Source organism: Pollachius pollachius (genome assembly GCF_949987615.1).
Source record: "Pollachius pollachius genome assembly, chromosome: 16".
In the NCBI taxonomy this organism is placed as follows: domain Eukaryota; kingdom Metazoa; phylum Chordata; class Actinopteri; order Gadiformes; family Gadidae; genus Pollachius; species Pollachius pollachius.
Genome location: NC_136949.1, coordinates 19,585,874 through 19,608,671, shown reverse-complemented (window position 1 = coordinate 19,608,671; position 22,798 = coordinate 19,585,874). Strand labels below are relative to the sequence as shown.

Here is a 22,798-nt window from a genome sequence, read left to right as displayed (position 1 = left end):
TGTGTCAAGGTCTGTGGGGGTCTACGCAGCGGGCGTGGTCTGTGGGGTCTACGCAGCGGGCGTGGTCTGTGGGGGTCTACGCAGCGGGCGTGGTCTGTGGGGGTCTACGCAGCGGGCGTGGTCTGTGGGGGTCTACGCAGCGGGCGTGGTCTGTGGGGGTCTACGCAGCGGGCGTGGTCTGTGGGGGTCTACGCAGCGGGCGTGGTCTGTGGGGGTCTACGCAGCGGGCGTGGTCTGTGGGGGTCTACGCAGCGGGCGTGGTCTGTGGGGGTCTACGCAGCGGGCGTGGTCTGTGGGGGTCTACGCAGCGGGCGTGGTCTGTGGGGGTCTACGCAGCGGGCGTGGTCTGTGGGGGTCTACGCAGCGGGCGTGGTCTGTGGGGGTCTACGCAGCGGGCGTGGTCTGTGGGGGTCTACGCAGCGGGCGTGGTCTGTGGGGGTCTACGCAGCGGGCGTGGTCTGTGGGGGTCTACGCAGCGGGCGTGGTGATGCGCTGCATGTCTGTGAGCACCGTTGTGCCGTATTTTCCCTCAAGCTGCTCCATGAACTCCAGATGGTCCTGGAATCTGAAGCCCAGGATGGGCTCCTCCTGATGAAAGACCCACACATATCATGTAAATATATATTATATATATCTATATACCGTATACATATAGATATATAGATATATGTTCATGAATAACTCAACCTATTGTTCAGTACTGTAGGTTTTCGACACACGTTACCACATCAACACATACTTGTGAGCAGATGCCAACCTACCACTCCGGCTCCAAATGGATTTTCCATATTCAAGGTGAATTTTACACATTTCAATTCACTGCAATGCTCAATATATCTCAGTATTTCCGTGTCACGTTATGGTGTTATGGTGGAGTATATTTATGTATTATTTTGTGTTCCCTAATCGCTGTACAGGGAGCTCACAATGGGATTGAGGGAATATATATAATATATAAAAGGAGTCAGGGACATCTGAGAAGTAGGAAAGCACACAGCCATGTCCACACAGACATGGAACAACGTGTTTGCATGTCGTCCCAAACCGACTTGAGTCCGATGCCAAGCGAGGGAAACACTTCTGTTGCTCCGTGAAAAAACAACATGATTCCACTTCCTTTCTGGGTTGTGTGCTTTGAGATTAGGGCTTATTGTGTATGAAGGTATTATTGTAACAAAAGTCTTTAGCACCTGTAACTGCAGATTTTGTATGCGTACACTAAAGTCACAAATGTGCAACAGTAAATTCAAAGTCCTAAATATTTATTTTGCATGTGTACTCTAAAGTCACAAATGTGTAACAGTACATTTGAAGTCGTAAATATTTTTTCCACCATTGTTAACACTAAATAGGGTCTACGAGTTCACAAGTCTGTGTTACAGGTGCACAAATCCTATCCTGTGCATCACAACTTTAAAGAGTCATGCACTTGACACTTTTGCTACAATCATTGCAGCGCAGTTGGTGCAAAACACATTCACACAACCGTGTTTCATATTCTGAGAACATGCACAAAAGTTGTGCATTTGTAAACCCAAATGTGAACTAATGCATCAGAAGTTGCACATCTGTGAAATATTTCCTCACAAATGAAATTATATAGATCGCTATGTTGATTCAGCATTTTAATGAGCGAGCACAAGTCCATCGATACAACTGCTCGAATCTGCTGCTACGAGTCTCAGCTGTTGTTTTTCTTGCGGACACTTGCAACACGTCTATGTGGTACAAGTGTAGCAAAAGTTATTCGTATCCGTATGAAGCAGATCGTCCATGGGCGGGACAAAATTGCAGCATTAACCAATGAAAGTCGCCGGGAGGGGGTGCATTTTTCAAACTACACTGGGACCATCCAAATAAACTCTTACTTCCTGGAGTCTTAAAAGTAGACAAGAGGGCATCCTACACGATGGAGTTGGGTACATTATGTCAAATTAAATTACTTAGTTCAACTGAGTTCCCCCCAAATTAATGCATTAATATGCCGCAAGTGTCCTTCAATGTATTTTAATGGTCTGCTTGGATGGTTGGATGGTACCATGTTGCAAAACTACCTGCAAAAAACCCCAGAGCTGAGACTTGCAGGGGAAGATTCGAGCAGCTGTAACGATGGACTTGTGCTCGCTCATTAAAATGCTGAATCAACTTAGCATTCTATATCATTTTATTTGTGAGGAAATATTTCACAGATGTGCAACTTCTGATTCATTAGTTCACATTTGGGTTTACGAATGCACACATTTTGTGCATGTTCTCAGATTATGAAACACGGGTGTGTGCATCTGTTTTGCACCAACTGCGCTGCAATGATTGTAGAAAAAGTGTCTAGTGCATGACTCTTTGAAGTTGTGATGCACAGGATAGGATTTGTGCACCTGTAACACAGACTTGTGAACTTGTAGACCCTATTTAGTGTTTACAATGGTGGACAAAATATTTACGACTTCAAATGTACTGTTACACATTTGTGACTTTAGAGCAGTGGTTTTCAAACTGTAAGGCGCGCCTCCCCTTGGGGGCGCCAGAGTTCTTCAGGGGGGGCGCGACGTGAGAAAAAAATATACCAGAAAATGTAACGCAAAAAAACCGCAAAGACGAAGACGCGCTGTGTTCGAAATCGTTCCCTATTCACTCACTCACTATTCCCTATATAGTGTTTATGATATAGTGCACTATATAGGGAACGAACAAACGACAATTCGGACACTACGCTGAACATTTCTAAACGTCATTTGCGTCAGTAAATGCGCCGGGTATTTGTGTGACGCAGCCAGCTGCGCCCACATCATGTAAACAAACCGGGCACCTACAAGGAAAACTGGAGGTTGTATTGATGTTGAATGTTACATTTCCTTGATCAAGGTTTTTTTTTTAATTAATTTTGAATATTACATTTTCTATGTTAAATCCCAAATAAATTGTTGACATTTCTATTCGTTTTCGCGGTTATTCAGCTTCTTCTTCTCCTCCGGAAAAAACGACCGCATTGCATTGTGGTATACGGGAGTAACATGTACAGGACATCGTATGTTCACTCAAATTTGGGGTATTTTAAGTCCACTATATAGTGCATGAAATTTACCACTGAGAATTCGAACACCACTAAAAAATGGCGAGCACCCTATATAGTGCACTATATCGGTGACCGTGAACGATTTCGAACACAGCTACGCAAACTCATTGCTCCCACTAAAGTTGAGGTGAGCTAAAAAGGAGGCTAAAGTGGCAGTTTACAGATTAAGATGTTCAAATGTATTTTAAAAATGATAAGCAAAAACATGCTTAGATAAAGATGTTAAAATGTGTTAAGAAATGTGTTTAAAAACGCACAAAGATATTTAGAATGTTTCAAAAATATGTTGAAAATGTTTCCAAAAAATATGATTAGAGATCTTTAAAATGTATAAAATATGATCAGAGATGTTTAAGATATGATCAGAGATCTTTAAAATGTGTAAAATAATTAAAATATCTTTCAAAACACAGGGATTTAGAAAAAAAGCTGAAATTGGTTCTCTGAGGGGGGGCTCACTCTCTCATACTTTGAAAACCCCTGTGAGGAGAAAAAGTGAGGAGAACGTCTACAGATGAGGGGCTGAGAGTGAGAGGGCCTGAGGTTTCTACTCATTTGCGTGTGAAAAGGAAAAGGAAAGAAATAGCAGAAACTTCTCACAGATTCCCTAATATGGTAGCAGAACAGAAACATCTAGAACTCTTTATGTTGTCCCCAAACGTGATGACAAATACATCTGACATTTAAAAGAAAAATTATTCATGGTAATATGCCAGGAATGCATCCACGCACACACACACCAGCTACATGAATTCAGGATTTTTTTTACTGAGAAACGCTACTAATAGTAAAATGTAACCAACCACACACACGCATGCACACGCGCACGCACGCACACACACACGTACACAAACACACACACGCATGCTGATGCACCAGCCACTGTAAGGTGGATACAAAATAAATATAATTTTTATAATTATATTAATTTAAATGAACAAAATAGATTGCCTAATGAACCGTTTTAATTTTCAAAGTGGCTTGATGCCCTTTAGAAGCGTTGGTCTGTGATCAGCTCGATCAGACTGATTCACATGTGACTCCATTCAAATGACAGAAAACATTAAATACTTAGAAATAAATAAAGTTGATTTATAATAACCTTATTTATTCATATCCTGCTCCTCATATAGCCTGCGCCTCATGTAGCCTGCTCCTCATGTGTACAGCCTGCTCCTCATGGTGTATAACCTGCTCCTCATATAGCCTGCGCCTCATGTAGCCTGCTCCTCATGTGTATAGCCTGCTCCTCATGTAGCCTGCTCCTCATGGTGTATAACCTGCTCCTTATGTAGCCTGCTCCTCATATAGCCTGCTCATGTGTATAGCCTGCTCCTCATGGTGTATAGCCTGCTCCTCATATAGCCTGCTCCTCATGTGCATAGCCTGCTCCTCATGTGTATAGCCGGCTCCTCATATAACCTGTATCTCATATAGCCTGCTCCTCATGTGTATAGCCTGCTCCTCATGTGTATAGCCTGCTCCTCATATAGCCTGCTCCTCATGTGTATAACCTGCTCCTCATGTAGCCTGCTCCTCATGTGTATAACCTGCTCCTCATATAGCCTGCTCCTCATGGTGTATAACCTGCTCCTCATATAGCCTGCTCCTCATGTGTATAACCTGCTCCTCATATAGCCTGCTCCTCATGTGTATAGCCTGTTCCTCATGTGTAAAGCCTGCTCCTCATGTGTATAGCCTGCTCCTCATGTGTATAGCCTGCTCCTCATGTGTATAACCTGCTCCTCATGTGTATAACCTGCTCCTCGTGTGTATAACCTGCTCCTCATGTAGCCTGCTCCTCATGGTGTATAGCCTGCTCCTCATATAGCCTGCTGCTCATGTGTATAGCCTGCTCCTCATATAACCTGCTCCTCATATAGCCTGCTCCTCATGTGTATAACCTGCTCCTCAAGTGTATAGCCTGCTCCTCACGTGTATAACCTGCTCCTCATGTGTATAACCTGCTCCTCGTGTGTATAACCTGCTCCTCATGTAGCCTGCTCCTCATGGTGTATAGCCTGCTCCTCATATAGCCTGCTCCTCATGTGTATAGCCTGCTCCTCATGTGTATAGCCTGCTCCTCATATAACCTGGTCCTCATATAGCCTGCTCCTCATGTGTATAACCTGCTCCTCATATAGTCTGCTCCTCATGTGTATAGCCTGCTCCTCATGTGTATAGCCTGCTCCTCGTATAACCTGCTCCTCATATAGCCTGCTCCTCATGTGTATAGCCTGCTCCTCATGTGTATAGCCTGCTCCTCATATAACCTGCTCCTCATATAGCCTGCTCCTCATGTGTATAACCTGCTCCTCATATAGCCTGCTCCTCATGTGTATAACCTGCTCCTCATATAGCCTGCTCCTCATGGTGTATAACCTGCTCCTCATATAGCCTGCTCCTCATGTGTATAACCTGCTCCTCATATAGCCTGCTCCTCATGTGTATAGCCTGTTCCTCATGTGTATAGCCTGCTCCTCATGTGTATAACCTGCTCCTCATATAGCCTGCTCCTCATGTGTATAGCCTGCTCCTCATGTGTATAGTCTGCTCCTCATGTGTAAAGCCTGCTCCTCATGTGTAAAGCCTGCTCCTCATGTGTATAGCCTGCTCCTCATGTGTATAGCCTGCTCCTCATGTGTATAGCCTGCTCCTCATGTGTATAACCTGCTCCTCATGTGTATAACCTGCTCCTCGTGAGTATAACCTGCTCCTCATGTAGCCTGCTCCTCATGGCATATAGCCTGCTCCTCCTATAGCCTGCTCCTCATGGTGTATAACCTGCTCCTCATATAGCCTGCTCCTCATGTGTATAGCCTGCTCCTCATGTGTATAGCCTGCTCCTCATGTGTATAACCTGCTCCTCATATAGCCTGCTCCTCATGGTGTATAACCTGCTCCTCATATAGCCTGCTCCTCATGTGTATAGCCTGTTCCTCATGTGTATAGCCTGCTCCTCATGTGTATAGCCTGCTCCTCATGTGTATAGCCTGCTCCTCATATAACCTGCTCCTCATATAGCCTGCTCCTCATGTGTATAGCCTGCTCCTCATGTGTATAGCCTGTTCCTCATGTGTATAGCCTGCTCCTCATGTGTATAGCCTGCTTCTCATGTGTATAGCCTGCTCCTCATGTGTATAGCCTGCTCCTCATGTGTATAACCTGCTCCTCATGTGTATAACCTGCTAGGCCCCAGTTCTCTGAGCTAATGGGGTTAGTTGTAGGATCTCGATGAATGATGAACGAAAAGTACGTCACTTCCTTTCCATAGTTAAGTGAGTTACTTTCTTGACGCTAGGACAGTGGCTATGTGTGAGCGTCATGTGAAACGCGGCCCACACCTTGGCGTTATGCTACAGGGGTCCGTGTTTAAACATGGCTTGAATTGTTTGTATCTTCATTTATTTTACTGGTCGTTATTCATGGATGTATTTGAACATGATACCGAAAATCTGTAATGATGCCAATCATTCAACATCTAAACACAGGAAGGGATGAGTGTGTCTGCTTCTGCTCTCTTAGCGGATGACCCTGGTGGATAGAATCAGCCTTATGGATCCCACCCAATCTTCAATAGGTGAGGAGTAATAAGGAAACCATATCACACACAGTTTGTATTTCATTCAACACGTCTCTTCCGTCAACGCGTCAATGTAATTCAAAGATTAATGTTACAGAGAAATACAGATAAACCTTCGTTTATCTTGTGATGATATCATGCTTTTTTCGGCTTTCTTTCGACTGTTATATGACGTTTGAATACATGTTTTACGTCTGCTAAGCCACAAAAATCTTAAATCGAAGCCAGGGGGAGTATTCGTGTCTACCGAGAACACCCCTCAATAAGTGTGTGAAACAGCTTGTTTGTGCTCAAACTTTACTTTTTGTTGTCAGACTAGGCAGTGGGCGGTGCTGAAGTGTATGTGGCATGTACAGGCATGTAACCCTATTCTAGTTATACCCCCAAATGCAATTATCAACTCTAAAAAAGCATGATATGGGATCTTTAAAATGGGTAAAATCTTTTTTCATTGTAGAGCTGGGCGCAACACATTGCTTCCCTCTCTCTCTTCCCAACAGGCGTTGTGTGAAGATCTGTGACAACGTGCCCTCAGAGTCAAACCAGGACCTGGCACAAGAATAATCTTTCTGTTGGCTGGTCCCTGCAGATAGGGACTACAGATAACCTAGCTCTAATGGATTAACTGTCTGTATCTAAATGTGGACAGTCTTTTTAGGGGCTTTTTTGGTGTGAAAAAAGTCAGTGATACACATCTGGAGAGTCAGTTGAATCTGTATTATATTCAGTCTATGTGCGGTATCCCCACACTAGAGCCTCTTTGGCTACGCAGATCTTAACCTGTTCTGTTGTAGAGCTAGCAGGAACATTTTGAAACGTAACACTTTCAACCCGCATGTCAGTAACCATCACAATTAGAATCAAAGTTTGTGGTAAAAATTGTAATGTGCATGGAAACGTACCAAAGTTATAACAAGGTTCAGCATGCTTGTCATGATTAGATAGTTTTGACATCTGATAACTAGGTTTAACCGAGATGTGTCTAACCAAATGCATATCCAAAACGCTTTGCAAATTACTTTAACACGCGTGCATTAAAGGAAACACGCAAAAGCAACAACACTATCACAAAAGCAACAAGACTTTCACAAAAGCCACAACACTATCACAAAACCACAACACAACAACAAAAGCTGCAATGCAACGGAGTTGAACGAACAGGATCGCCTATTATTGCTGGCTGAATATTATTATATCCTGATAATTGATCAAATGTGGATAGGCTATGCCAAATAAAATAACAGGTAAGCTTTAAAACGTTACCTTCACTTTTGAAAGGCATACTGGCATTATACAAGAATTTGATGTTCTTGCCACACAAACTACAGAATGCTGTTTCAGAATTCAGGTTGAATCAACAAATAAGGACAATACATTGTAATCTCTAATAAAACTTCTTAAAAAGGGCAAGAACTTCACTCGTCCACACCTGTTGGCAATAATACTCCGCTGGCAATAAGTCTGTTTCGTTGTCAACATCCGCATGCGCTCACTTCTGTTTTGTTGTAGCTTTTGCATTTGTGTTGTGGCGCTTGCATTTGTGTTTATGTTTTCCATTATGTGCTTGGAATTTGCAATTCCATGCACAGCGTTTTGGATATACACTTCCAAATATTGTGAGTCAGCAAGTTAACATGTTACTGGTGCGAACATTTTGTTAGAATTAAATGACATAACTGAATAAACGTAAGGTTACTAAAACTAAAATAACTAGTCCGTGAACCAGACCGGTTTTCACCAGCATTCTTGGGGAGAACATTCAACTGCATCTTTGGTTGCTTTGAATGAGAGAGCCTAGCAACAGACAGTACAAAGCTTGCTTTTAAACCACGCAAAAGTCACAGAAAATCAGGGATCATTGAGCCACATATTTAAACAAATATATGATATATGATTAGACGATCATTCAACGATGTGTCTGACCTGACAAATAAGATCCACCCATGCAAAGGACCGCCTAGCCCTCGTACAGCTCCATATTGACAGTGTCCCTGAATGGATGTACAGCACGGCGAGGTGAGGTGTGGTGGTCTGTGTGGTCTGTGACCCACCTTGAGGTAGACCTGCAGGTCCTGGGCCTGTGTGTGCAGCAGGATGTCTGGCTGCATGTGCTTCAGCACGGCCACACAAACGTACACCTGGTAGTCGGGGCCCATGAGCACACAGGTGGACACGTAGTGGCAGACCTCAGGCCAGTCCAGGTAGTTCCAGAAGCACTGGTTCAGCCACTGCAGGCACATCTGGAATCACCACAGAAACACACCCATCAGCTTCATACTGGGCGCTAAATCTATTTTAGACAGGCGGGAGCAGAGCCAGTAGGCCCGCCCAAAAGAGGGGAAAGCTGTCAGGGGCCACACACAGGGCCGTCCAAACGAGGGGAAAACTGTCAGGGGCCAGAAGGGTTAAGGTGAGGGTAAGCCCGTTGAGGGAACAGCCCAGAGACCTCCTGCTCTGGTTCTAGAGAGACCTCCTGCTCTGGTTCTAGAGACCTCCTGCTCTGGTTCTAGAGACCTCCTGCTCTGGTTCTAGAGAGACCTCCTGCTCTGGTTCTAGAGACCTCCTGCTGTGGTTCTAGAGAGACCTCCTGCTCTGGTTCTAGAGAGACCTCCTGCTCTGGTTCTAGAGACTTCCTGCTCTGGTTCTACAGAGACCTCCTGCTCTGGTTCTAGAGAGACCTCCTGCTCTGGTTCTAGAGACCTCCTGCTCTGGTTCTAGAGACCTCCTGCTCTGGTTCTAGAGACCTCCTGCTTTGGTTCTAGAGACCTCCTTCTCTGGTTCTAGAGACCTCCTGCTCTGGTTCTAGAGACCTCCTGGTCTGGTTCTAGAGACCTCCTGCTTTGGTTCTAGAGACCTCCTGCTTTGGTTCTAGAGACCTCCTGCTCTGGTTCTAGAGACCTCCTGCTTTGGTTCTAGAGACCTCCTGCTCTGGTTCTAGAGAGACCTGCTCTGGTTCTAGTGTGGTTCTATAGAGACCTCCTGCTCTGGTTCTAGTGTGGTTCTATAGAGACCTCCTGCTCTGGTTCTAGTGTGGTTCTAGAGAGACCTCCTGCTCTGGTTCTAGTGTGGTTCTATAGAGACCTCCTGCTCTGGTTCTAGTGTGGTTCTATAGAGACCTCCTGCTCTGGTTCTAGTGTGGTTCTATAGAGACCTCCAGCTCTGGTTCTAGTGTGGTTCTAGAGAGACCCCCTGCTCCGGTTCTAGTGTGGTTCTAGAAACCCCCTGATCCGGTTCTAGTGCGGTTCTAGTGTGTTTCCTTCTCTTGACCGAAACACTGATTCTGGTAGACGCTGTGCCCACCTGGGACGGGGTGAAGCCAGACATCCTGAAGGCAGAGTGGACCAGGGGGACCTCAGCCTTGAGCAGCATCTCTACGTAGTGAGCAGTGCACCAGTAGACCGGAGGGATCCCTGAGGCCGCCACTGGGGCCGGTAGATGGACCTGACACAACAAACAAATCATTGTAGTGCTCTTGTTATTTCTGGATTGGACCATAGAAAATATGTGACCAGTGTTGTCAAACTAAATGGACTCTAGCAATGTTACAGCATTTCCAGTTGAAGCAGAAATGTTGACGATTTCATATTTCCCCAAAATTGAAACTTTCAAATATACAAATCAGTAACCAGTTGATGTTAACCTATGATGAAAGTGTGATGTGTGTAGCATGCGTCTATTTGTGTGAACCCTATCTGCAGTGTTATTCTTGCTCATGTTGGCAGTCTCCTAATATAACCATGCTTAATTGCCTCAAACCGCAGTAAATGTTCTGTAACCTAATAACCGCTTCTGTTTTTCCTTGCTTTGAACAAAATTGAGCACCTTAGGTAGCCTGCAGATAGCGTTGCAATGTACATAATCTGACTATACACAGTGAAGACAACAGGCTTTTAGAGGGCTGAGGGGGAATCCTAAAAGGCTTTGATGAGCGGCTGCGTAATGAGACGCGATCGCTGGGATCGTGGAAGACCTTCCCTCTCCTGGAGGCCTCCACTGCGGTTTACAATGATACTACAGCTCATTATGGAGCCCTTACTGTTCCTTGATTTCTTTAGTCACAAGCCTCGCTGACAAGCTGTAGCACAGTGGTCAGTAGTGGTCATAGGTTCATCATGTAGTGGTCATAGGTTCATCATGTAGTGGTCATCGGTTCATCATGTAGTGGTCATCGGTTCATCATGTAGTGGTCATCGGTTCATCATGTAGTGGTCATAGGTTCATCATGTAGTGGTCATAGGTTCATAGTGCAGTGGTCATAGGTTCATCATGTAGTGGTCATAGGTTCATCATGTAGTGGTCATAGGTTCATAGTGCAGTGGTCATAGGTTCATCATGTAGTGGTCATAGGTTCATCATGTAGTGGTCATAGGTTCATAGTGCAGTGGTCATAGGTTCATCATGTAGTGGTCATAGGTTCATATTGTAGTGGTCCTAGGTTCATAGTGTGTACCACGTCTGGGTCTGCGGTATGTTAGTGGGTTTTCTCCGTCCAAATTTTCTGCGTCCAATCAGCGAACAGAGGGAATGGCTGAGAACAATGACGTTAAAGTTCAGCTCTTGTTGACGGACATCTTCACGTGGTGATTGGTTTGTTTACAGCCTGTGCGCATGTGCCTGAGCCATGTGATTCCCGGCCAAACGTTACCAATTGGTTATGGCAGATCCAGAATGGCACTGGGCAGATCCAATAGTTTTAAACTTCAACAGACACCCGCCTTCAAGTGAGTTAACGTTTGTGAATTGAGTAGTTCCAGACTCTCTGTGCAAATGAAATGAAGTACGAGAGTCTGGTAGGACCAGGCTACAAATTTACCTGACACTAAGGCAATTTCAGATTCTGGTGAAACATGTATAAACTGACCTATTTATGCACTCGGAAAATGTATGTTTGCAAAAAAAATGTATGCAATCCAAAAAAATATATAGTAACTACCCTCAATGATTACACGACTTTAACAGCGTTGTTTTAGGAAACAAATTTGTTTAGTTTAACTACAGCATATTTTAAATTATATAAATATTTATACAACATTGTTATTTGAAAGACCCATACCTGTCAAGGGCATTGGATATTGGATAATCAGTTAAATAAAACAGAGTTACATTACAGTAATGTTGTGTTTGATGTAGGGTATTAACCTGAAGTTTGGCACTGAACATCGTATTGTACCATGAGCTACAAAACCATCTGGCTGTTGTTTTGCAGGTTGTCATGGTGCTTATGCTAATAATGCTGAACAAGGATTTCATGCTGTTAATGTTTTCTACTGACCTGTTCACTGAAATATTTAAATCAATTTAAGTTCAATCTATAGAAGGTAACAATTAATACATTTATATTGCACATCAGTAGCATTTACCGCTGCTTCAACTCGTGTCCACTTTCCCATTCATGTATGAATAACCAGTAAAGAGCAAGTACAAATGAACTCAGCTAACAAAGTAACATTCAGTCAACTAACTCTTCTAAGGGAATGCATGTGGCAAATATATTTGCAACAGAAATTTCCCAGAATGGCTCTTCCATCTGATTCAATGCCTTTCTTCCAGGCAGGAGCGTTTGGTAGACAGCGATTCTGCCCCTTTGGTTTTAAAATGCAATTAAAACTGCTGTGACAGTCTCTGCCGACTAAACAGTTCCACAGAGCTTTGTATGATGAGTGAGCCAATCACACCAAGGTCAAACAGGTGAGCTACAATAACCTACACTAATGTCTGGGCCCTGTTACAAGAGGCTGGATTTACATGTTCAGGCAGAATCAGGGGAAGCCAGATTTTCTGTTTCAGATAGCAAGCTTAGACTATTCTCAGTTCAGTTCATACTGAAGGCCCAACCTGGGGCCAACCTGGTCCAGGTCAGGTTAGCTCTGAGACAACTAGGGGTACCGTAGCTGAGCCAGGGGGTCTAGGGGTACTGAGCCAGGGGGTCTAGGGGTACTGAGCAAGGGGGTCTAGGGGTACTGAGCCAGGGGTCTAGGTACTCAGGGATTAGCACTTAACAGCTTAGGCGGCCGCCGAAGCAAAACATGCCTGCGGCCTTAACTACGACGTCCAACAATAAATATATATAAACATATATATCTTTTATATTATACAAAAGTATAAAATAATCTAAACTTCACTCTCTGTGTATAGATCAGGCTGCAGGTCCACAGTCTGACAGCCTATATGAAATAAGCATAAATGGTCTACCTGTAAAAGAGTGAGTCATACAGCAACCCCCCTCTACAGTCAGATCAAGTTGAGTAGGGCGCATATAAGATGAAACAGTTTTGGAGGACCTGTTATAACAAAGGTTAGGAAGATCTATATTTTGAAAGGATTTCTATGTGAATGATCCAACCACAGTATAGTAACCTGTCCCCAGGAGTCATGGATTCAAAGGCCGAACAAAATGGACAACAGACATCCAGAATTCTGAAGAACTGGTACTGATCAAATGTCATCCCTTTTACTAGGCTTCACTGGGTTCCAATTGGTGCCAACATCACATTCTAGACACCGGTAGACACCCAACTGTGCTGCTTATTAAACCCTAATCACTAATCACTGGTCAGACTCTAAAGTCCCGCCCACACACTTTGGTACGTTGCCTAGCAACATTTCTGGATGGATTCAGACCTTTTGAAAGAAAAGTCCCCTATCTCCAGTTCTTTATTTGCCATAACTGCATCAAGCTCTCTACCTCCTAAGGAACTGTGTTTTCTCCTTCAAAAGACGGAAATGAACATAATGTTCCCCTGAGGACCAGCGCCCACCAGCGGTAGGTCTGTACTCACAGAGCTGTGCATGCGGGCGGGCCAGAGGAAGGCGGAGCAGAGCAAAGAGGAGAAGTCCACCAGCCATCGCCGCGCCCGCTCGCCGTCGCCCGCCATCATGAGGAACAGGGTGGCGGCCAGCCAGTCCTGGCCCGGCTGGAGATCTGGGACGGCAGCTGGAGCTTAGGGTTGAGGATGTGTGGCTTTAGGTGAGGAAAAGCGTTTGACCAAACTTTAAATGAAAATAAAATGAGGATTATAGAGGATTATAGTAATATAGGAAATCCTAGCTCAGTCCACAGCATGAAACACAGACGAGTGTTTGTTGTTGTGCTGGACCTTGACCTTGATATGTAGCCGGTTTCGTTGGAATATTAGTCTGCAACGCTATTGTGAAGCTAATGCCTAATTAATTTACACATAAGAGGACAGAAATGGGGCATTGCTGGCACTGCATTATTGTTTCTTAATATATTATTTATCATTTTTGGACTGGTCCACAAACTCAGGGCAAGATACAGCGAGTATGATCAGGTTTAATGTCATAAATGTGGAGGTAATAAAACTGCAAATGATGAAACTACAGCGATTTTAATATATATATATATTTTTTTTTTTGTGTATCTGTTGTTAACAGTTTTTGGTAATGGCTTACAAATGAGAGAATTATTAAGTGGTAGCGGTTTGATTGTAGGCGTGAATAAGAACATTGTTGTTAATAATTAATAATGGGCTGGTGTATTCAGGGCCTGGAAACTGTAATGACTTCTAATTAACCCACACATTAGCATGAAATTGCTTCCCAACGGCCATCCTACTATGCTGTACAAAACATGAACAGCAGTGACTTGGTATTCATAACAAACATCTGTGGCAGACTACAGGGAGGAGTGAGGGGTGTGGTAGGTCTAGCAACCTGCTGGCTCTATCCCCAAGCCATACATGGACTTCCTCCCCTTAACGAGGCAGGCCTGAAGGTCATTAAGTGGGAGTGCTTGCAGGTAAAAGAGAGAGCAGGCTACCACAATGGGAAGCGAGGGCTGTGTGAACCAGGAAGGCTAGCACACTACAGGCAGGATCTGTGTGATCACCTGGAAGCGCGGTACGGCCTTAGAGAAAGAGATAGGTGGAAAGTGTTGGACTGATTACGGACGGTATCCTAGAGGAGGTGGATGACCCTTTTCCCACCCTGGGGGATTAGTTTCCTAGGTAAATAAACCATCCCTTTGAACTACTCTGTGTGTTGTGTCTTTATATTTGTCTAACTTGGTGGCGTGGAAATCTCACACCCACAGGCCCGCTACACCTCATATATGTCAAAATAATGAAACTAGATTCATTATTAATAAGGCATTGGAAGGGGACAGAAAACGTTGACACACCATCCATTAAGAGGCTATGAGCTATCATGTTTTCTACCTTTGCTTACATTACAAAGGTTACTTGTGGTTATGTATTTTACATTTATTTATGAGTGCTTACTTGAGTGCTTACTTCTGTGTTTGCAATAGCGGCCCCTTCATTATTACACCACCGTTAGACATTTGTCACGCTCAAATGGTGGTGAACATTATGGCACAGGCAATCATAAATAATGTAAGTAGACGTTTCCCCTAATGTCTATCCCTATTTGTAGTATAGAAAACGACTAGTTTTATATTAATTTGAATAGTAATATTTATAGGTAATTAAAATAGGACTTTCTCAATGGACATCTCTACAAAGTTTCTTCTGTCCTATACAGGGTTTAGCTATTTATATTTTCAAACCAAAACTATAAACCAAAAATACTGCTATTTGTAACCCACCGCGTTGTTATTATGTGGGTTGACTACAAACGACATTATCTACATCAGATGTAATTATTTTCTCTCAGTCTATATTTCGTGTTATAATGGACAACTAAGAAGAAGAGAGCCCATACTTAGAAGACTTCCCCATCCATTCATCACAGAAGCACCACAGGGCTTTTCAGTGGAATAAGACACACCAAGGCCAACACTAAGAAGGGCCAAAGCAACAAGGAGATACTCTGATGCTTGACAAGAGTTTTCAGTAATGGCTGCTGCACGGTGGGTACCATGTAAAGATCCCATATCATGCTTTTTGAGGGTTAATAATTGCATTTGGGGATCCTACTAGAATATTGTTACATGCCTGTATGCTAAAAATACCCCTTATTATTCTCACACTGTTCATTTCTGCAAAACCAATTCGGCATCTTTCAAAAACGTTCTGTTTTGTCTTAAGTCGCTTTAAGGCCCCCTTTGTGATTGGTCAGTGGTGAATGGCTGACCAATCTGCTGTGATTAGTCAGCACGCCCACTCTGTTGCGATTAGTTGAACGCTTTGTGGGTGTGTCTGCAAATTCCTACCCCCGAAGAGTTGTAAACATTGTGGGTAGCCGGAATGTTAATTGGGTGACGTCAGCCCCGTCTGACGTCAGCCAATTATTGAAGGCGTTCTCGGTGGACGCCAATACTCCCCCTGAATCCGACTTAGATTTTTCTAGTTTAGCAGACGTAAAACATGTATACATACGTCATACAACAGTCTTAAGAAAAGGGAAAGTAAAAAAAGCAAGATATCATCCCTTTAAAACGACTGGCTGAAAGCAGATTGAGACGGCCGTCTGTAGTGCCAATAGATACACTGACTTTCTCTAAGGCCTGTGGTCTAAAATAATCAACCAAGGCCTGCTGACCAAAGGCGTACAGCCGGTGGTCCGAACTTTGACCTCGGTCAGTCTGGCCAGTTCACGTGCCTCTCCCAATGTGTGGGGCAGGTGGCTGAGTCCACAGCGGTGGCACTGAGGATACTGGGGTGTGTTGTGGCTCGCTGAGCAGCCAGGAAGAGGTGGCTGTGTTTCAGCATCAGCGCCAGCTCCTCTGTGCCCTCGTCCTTCAGCAGGCCCAGGGAGCGTCCGTACCTGGGGAAGAGTTCACACATTAAGAACACATTCATGTTTATTATTACCCAAAGCTCATTTTCACATTAGCCGAAATACCTCTAAAGGTCGATTCATACCTCCGGATCTGGACGAAATTCGTCCGTCCGTACCAACCGTTGTCTCCGGGACTACCCTTCATACCTCCGTCCGGTTTCAGCGTTGTAATGGATGTTACGCAATACGTCCTCTAGAGGGCAGTGACTGTCGTGTCACAAATTACCGGCATCGACAATCGCAAACATGGCATCTGTAGAGGAGATGATGCTTTGGAGATGATGCTATGCTTATGCTTTGTGTCATCCAAAATCTGCAAAAAAAAAAAGGTGCAAAAAGTGTAGGCCTACACAGCGGTGGTATGTGACACCCCTCACCAACCCGCAGATTCTCTCCTCAAAATGTTGCGCCATTTTTAAATGACCAGTTACAATTCATTGCCAAAGCAGGTGAACAATAAAATAAAAAGGTCAGGTATATATTATAATATAAGTATAAAACATTGAATACAATATATATATATATATACATATCAGATATTATACTACTCTCTCTATTTTGGCGATTGGTTGGACTTCTGACTCTATACTGCCGCCTCGATTTCCGTTGGTATTGCTCCGTTTCCCAGAGCACTCCGGATTTGCAAGGTCAGAGGCGACGGACACACTGACGGACAAAACGACATCCGGGATTGGACGAAAGGGTTCCTATCCGTATTTACCGTAGGGTGTGAATGGGCTTTAATGCAATCATAGGCTGTTTCACGAGATTTGAAGGTTGATATCCTAGTTTTCAAAGCTTATATATTGATGACCTCTGTGCTCCATATATTGATGTACGATATACATATATTTATATATCTATAGATATAGATATAGACATACATACAGTGTGTGATCTCTGAAAACTGAGGGGGGGGGGGGGATTTATTACTGAAAATAAATCAAGAATTTCAGAACTTGAACTTCTTCACTGCATTTGCAGGAATATTATAATACTTTTATCTTATTTAATTCATCAAGTAACATACAACAATATTTTCAATCTAATAGTCTGACTTGAACTTTCTTCATGCGGACGCATAGGTGCTGCGATCATTCACAACAAAGCAAAACATGCAAGAATGAAAGCTCCCTTCCAATACCATAGACAGTGCCACTCGGCCAGGCATGCAGAAACACTTATTTATGAATGAATGAATAACCTCAATCCAAAAGTACAATGTGGCGTCAAACTAAAATAAAAATGCTACAGTGTAGGCCAATGCTACATGCTATATACTAAAACTGCTTTGGTGACAGACCCCCGTCGTCTTTTTCTGCTTTCCCGTGGAAGAGTCTCTTTGGCCCCTCTTTCACCCACATCTCTGCCAATCGCTGGGCAGGGAAGGATCAGCCCCTGGTCCATTTACTGATATGAACAGTAGGCGGTTCAGGGTGGAGAGGGTCTAATGTTTCTGTCTTCTGTGGGAATATAGTTCATGGCGCTGAATCCCACTAGGCACTGGGCAGTTGACACTGGGAGTGGGGAGACAGTGGTGAACACTGTAGCATGGAGCAGCAAGATTGTGTCTCCTGTGACGCCAACACTTGAATGGGTAGAACTCCTCGAGCAGTAAGGGACTGGTTGCGGCCTCAAAAGCAGGAGACTTGTCGTCCCCATACAGGATGCACTCGTCTTCATCAGATGGCCATCTGACGAGTTGTCGGCCAGGGAAATAGAAAATCTTTCAAGAAAGACCTCTGCCTTCCATTGATCTCCGTCGCTAGGCCGAGACACATACACTCCCTCCAAAGAATGGAAACTTTTAAATTCCTCCTTCAGGCATCTTGCACCACACACCACAGCTGGCCTCATAGACCTCAGAATCCTCAGTGTAACACCTAACACCACAGCTGGCCTCATAGATCTCAGAGTCCTCAGTGTAACACCTCACACCATTGGCCGTTGGAGCTGTGGCCTCTCTCCTCTGCAGAAACAGGGACAAGGCCTGCAGCAGTCCAGTGCATCTCTTACCAACGGCCTATCCACCAAAGAGTGTCATTGTGTCATTTTACCATGAACAACCAACATTTGGCCCCCTCTATGGAACATCTGCATTTCCATCGGGATCAAGGCTACAAAGAGTTTGACCAAGACTGGATAGCTCTGCCAGAGAGCTGTAACAGACATGTAGGATGAGGACAGCCAGTCAAACACTCTTCCTATCCTGTGAGCGTGCTTCCCCATATCAGAAGCCGCAGACTCAGGGCTTGGAGAGAAAAATGATGATAGGGAATCAATGAACATCTGAAAATGGCTCGCCTCTGTTAAGTGTTTCTCAGCATCATGGACCGTGAGTTGTCACTAGTAGTTTGAACAGGGAATGACGGTCAGGATGGGGTCTATTTTTGCAAGTAGGAGTGTGGCTGCCCCTCTGTATCGGCCCATCATAGCAGTGGCCCCATCAGTTGGCAGCAAAGACAAAAACAAGCCGGGAGGGAAACATGTCTTAAGAGATGGCCGTCGTATGAAGGCTTTGGAGCATGAAAGAGAAACATGTCTTCGGAGATGGCCATCGTATGAACGCTTTGGAACATGAAAGTCCAACAAGTCTTCAGAGATGGCCACCGTATGAAGGCTTTGGAGCATGAAAGTGCAACATGTCTTCGGAGATGGCTGTCGCATGAAAGCTTTGGATCAGGAAAGTGCAACATGTCTTCAGAGATGGCCGTCGTATGAAGGCTTTGGAGCATGAAAGTGCAACTTGTCTTCAGAGATGGCAGTTGTATGAAGGCTTTGGATCAGGAAAGTGCAACATTTCTTCAGAGATGGCCGCCGTATGAAGGCTTTGGAGCATGAAAGTGCAACATGTCTTCGGAGATGGCCGTCGTATGAATGCTTTGGATCAGGAAAGTGCAACATGTCTTCAGAGATGGCCGTCGTATGAAGGCTTTGGAGCATGAAAGTGCAACGTGTCTTCAGAGATGGCAGTTGTATGAAGGCTTTGGATCAGGAAAGTGCAACATTTCTTCAGAGATGGCCGTCGTATGAAGGCTTTGGATCAGGATGTCATGGATGGCCAACCCAGTGCGGTGACCATGACTTTTTTTTTGGATTCCTTGTCATAGAGAATCCTAATATAGGTAATTAGGCATGTTTTGTTTGACACCGTTCTGCTCTCATCAATAAGAACACTGAACTGTTGACAAAGTCCACTAGCTGAGCTGTTGTTTTTTTATTCAAATTAATATCAGCATATAACGACAAGGCTTGTCAGAATGCAGAATACATAGACAGTTTACACCATTAAGATGTTGCACTTCCACCAGCTGTGGCTTCATTTTGAATGACAGGTCATTTTGGCAGACCTTCTAGGCTGTCCACATGCAATTCTCAGTTACTTTTAAACTCTTCTCAATGTGATTTATCCACAGAGCTGCACTGTTATCAAGTGCCTTTTCAATTGCTGTCTCTCGTCTTCTCTGAAACTTTTTTTCATCCATAGCCTCAGTAGGCGAAACATTAGCTGTCAGTCTGCGTGGTTTGGCCCTTGTTCATTGAGTCAACCTGGGATTCTGAGCTCCTCTGAGGCTGGGAGTTGCCCTCGATCCGACCTAAAGTATCATTCCGATTTTTTTGTGAAAAAAATAATTGGTATCAATTTTAATAGAACCAGGATCTTGGTAAATTGTCCAAAATGACATCTATTGTCCCACCAACAAGAGTGCTTACAGTGGTCCATTTCAGATTTTATTGTTCTCACATGAAAATTACACTATAGACATTTCAGGCTGTTGACATTTAAGCACTTTACTTGGATTATAATACTTGTATTTTAGGTATTTTATATGATATATTGGTGAAGTGCCATTGATCACTTTGAAGGGGGGATCAATTTTGTGTATATATATATATATATATATATATATACAGTGGGGCAAAAAAGTATTTAGTCAGCCACCAATTGTGCAAGTTCTCCCACTTAAAAAGACGAGAGAGGCCTGTAATTTTCATCATAGGTAAAACCTCAGCTATGAGAGACAAAATGAAAAAAAAAATCCAGAAAATCACATTGCCTGATTTTTTAAGAATTTATTTGCAAATTATGGTGGAAAATAAGTATTTGGTCACCTACAAACCAGCAAGATTTCTGACTGTCACAGACCTGTAGCTTCTTCTTTAAGAGGCTCCTGTGTCCTCCACTTGTTACCTGTATTAATGGCACCTGTTTGAACTCCTTATCAGTATAAAAGACACCTGTCCACAACCTCAAACAGTCACACTCCAAACTCCACTATGGCCAAGACCAAAGAGCTGTCAAAGGACACCAGAAACACAATTGTAGACCTGCACCAGGCTGGGAAGTCTGAATCTGCAATAGGTAAGCAGCTTGGTGTGAAGAAATCAACTGTGGGAGCAATTATTAGGAAATGGAATACATACAAGACCACTGATAATCTCCCTCGATCTGGGGCTCCACGCAAGATCTCACCCTGTGGGGTCAAAATGATCACAAGAACGGTGAACAAAAATCCCAGAACCACACGGGGGGACCTAGTGAATGACCTCCAGAGAGCTGGGACCAAAGTAACAAAGGCTACCATCACTAAAACACTACGCCCCCAGGGACTCAAATCCTGCAGTGCCAGACGTGTCCCCCTGCTAAAGCCAGTGCATGTCCGGGCCCGTTTGAAGTTTGCTAGAGAGCATTTGGATGATCCAGAACAGGATTGGGAGAATGTCATATGGTCAGATGAAACCAAAATAGAACTTTTTGGTAAAAACTCAACTCGTCGTGTTTGGAGGAGAAAGAATGCTGAGTTGCATCCAAAGAACACCATACCTACAGTGAAGCAAGGGGGTGGAAACATCACGCTTTGGGGCTGTTTTTCTGCCAAGGGACCAGGACGTCTGATCCGTGTGACGGAAAGAATGAATGGGGCCATGTATCGTGAGATTTTGAGTGAAAACCTCCTTCCATCAGCAAGGGCACTGAAGATGAAACGTGGCTGGGTCTTTCAGCATGACAATGACCCCAAACACACCGCCCGGGCAACGAAGGAGTGGCTTCGTAAGAAGCATTTCAAGGTCCTGGAGTGGCCTAGCCAGTCTCCAGATCTCAACCCCATAGAAAATCTTTGGAGGGAGTTGAAAGTCTGTGTGGCCCAAAAACATCACTGCTCTAGAGGAGATCTGCATGGAGGAATGGGCCAAAATACCAGCAGCAGTGTGAGAAAACCTTGTAAAGACTTACAGAAAACGTTTGACCTCTGTCATTGCCAACAAAGGGCATGTAACAAAGTATTGAGATGACCTTTTGTTATTGACCAAATACTTATTTTCCACCATAATTTGCAAATAAATTCTTTAAAAATCTGACAATGGGATTTTCTAGATTTTTTTTTTTCATTTTGTCTCTCATAGCTGAGGTATACCTATGATGAAAATTACAGGCCTCTCTCATCTTTTAAAGTGGGAGAACTTGCACAATTGGTGGCTGACTAAATACTTTTTTGCCCCACTGTATATATATATATATATATATATATACACAGACAGTATACATACAGTATATAATTAAATAATATAACAATATAAATGAAGAATATAACATCTACAAAGTGCAAGTTCAATTGGTGATAGACCTGGATATCATTGATATCCATTTTTGAAATAAAAATGCCACGAATAATACATGCAGTACCCATGGATGCCATACACAAACTGCCCTAAATGCTATTCCTTTTGAGAATGGCTGTGGTGTAGTATGGCAAACACTTTTATTAACAGGAAATTAGACTACAATGCATACAAATTCTAATGTCAAACAGACTGGCTTGTTAAGAATATGAAAATGAAGAACCAATGATGGTCAATGATGAACCTTTTCTTGTTTCAGATTTCCCGGCTGAACTGATAACAGCAGTGATGTGCAGCTACATACCTGACACAGATGTTGATGCCCAACAGCTGAACAGCTGACAGTTCCACCCTCTTCACACTGCTGTCCTTAGCTGTAAATCAACGAAAACCCCATCTTAACTGAAGTCTGTATTTAATCCAGCACAATTGACTTTCTACACTGACGCATTTGTCGTTGCTAGTTTGCAACTGCCGCAGAGTGTTCTTTCCCTCCACCGCCACGCGCCTGTAAATTAGGGAATGATCTTGCGCCCCAAGGGGCTGTTCGGCGAAAGGAGGAGATGTGTTCTGGCGCAAACCTTCCCTGGAGCTATTGTGCAGTTTCAGAAAACAATTCCGCCACAAACCAGGAAATACCTGGTTTAAAGTCAGTGGCGCGTTGTTCAGATGCTATTTTAAGGACGCATGCATAATGTTGCTTGTATACCTTGCGTATAAACTTTGCTTCTCTCATCTACCTAGCCACACATTCTTGGTAAATTATTTGGGAAAGAACAGCTGATACAGCAGTAATAAGTTGTACTTTTAAATCAATG

General features: G+C 43.8%; 1 protein-coding gene across 2 annotated transcripts in view; it reads right to left on the bottom strand.

The window, feature by feature from the left end:
- Nucleotides 1-356: 356 nt before the first annotated feature.
- tbc1d32 (TBC1 domain family, member 32) overlaps nt 357-22,798 on the bottom strand; it is a 61,810-nt gene continuing 39,368 nt past the window's right edge. For both annotated transcript variants that reach the window (XM_079753250.1, XM_079753251.1), the window contains 6 exons: nt 22,285-22,354; nt 16,234-16,343; nt 13,436-13,590; nt 9,957-10,097; nt 8,708-8,896; nt 357-588 (listed from right to left, as the gene is read on the bottom strand). In XM_079753250.1, the coding sequence (XP_079609376.1) occupies nt 469-588; nt 8,708-8,896; nt 9,957-10,097; nt 13,436-13,590; nt 16,234-16,343; nt 22,285-22,354 (785 nt within the window). In that variant the 3' untranslated portion in view covers nt 357-468. The remainder of the gene's footprint in view (nt 589-8,707; nt 8,897-9,956; nt 10,098-13,435; nt 13,591-16,233; nt 16,344-22,284; nt 22,355-22,798) is intronic.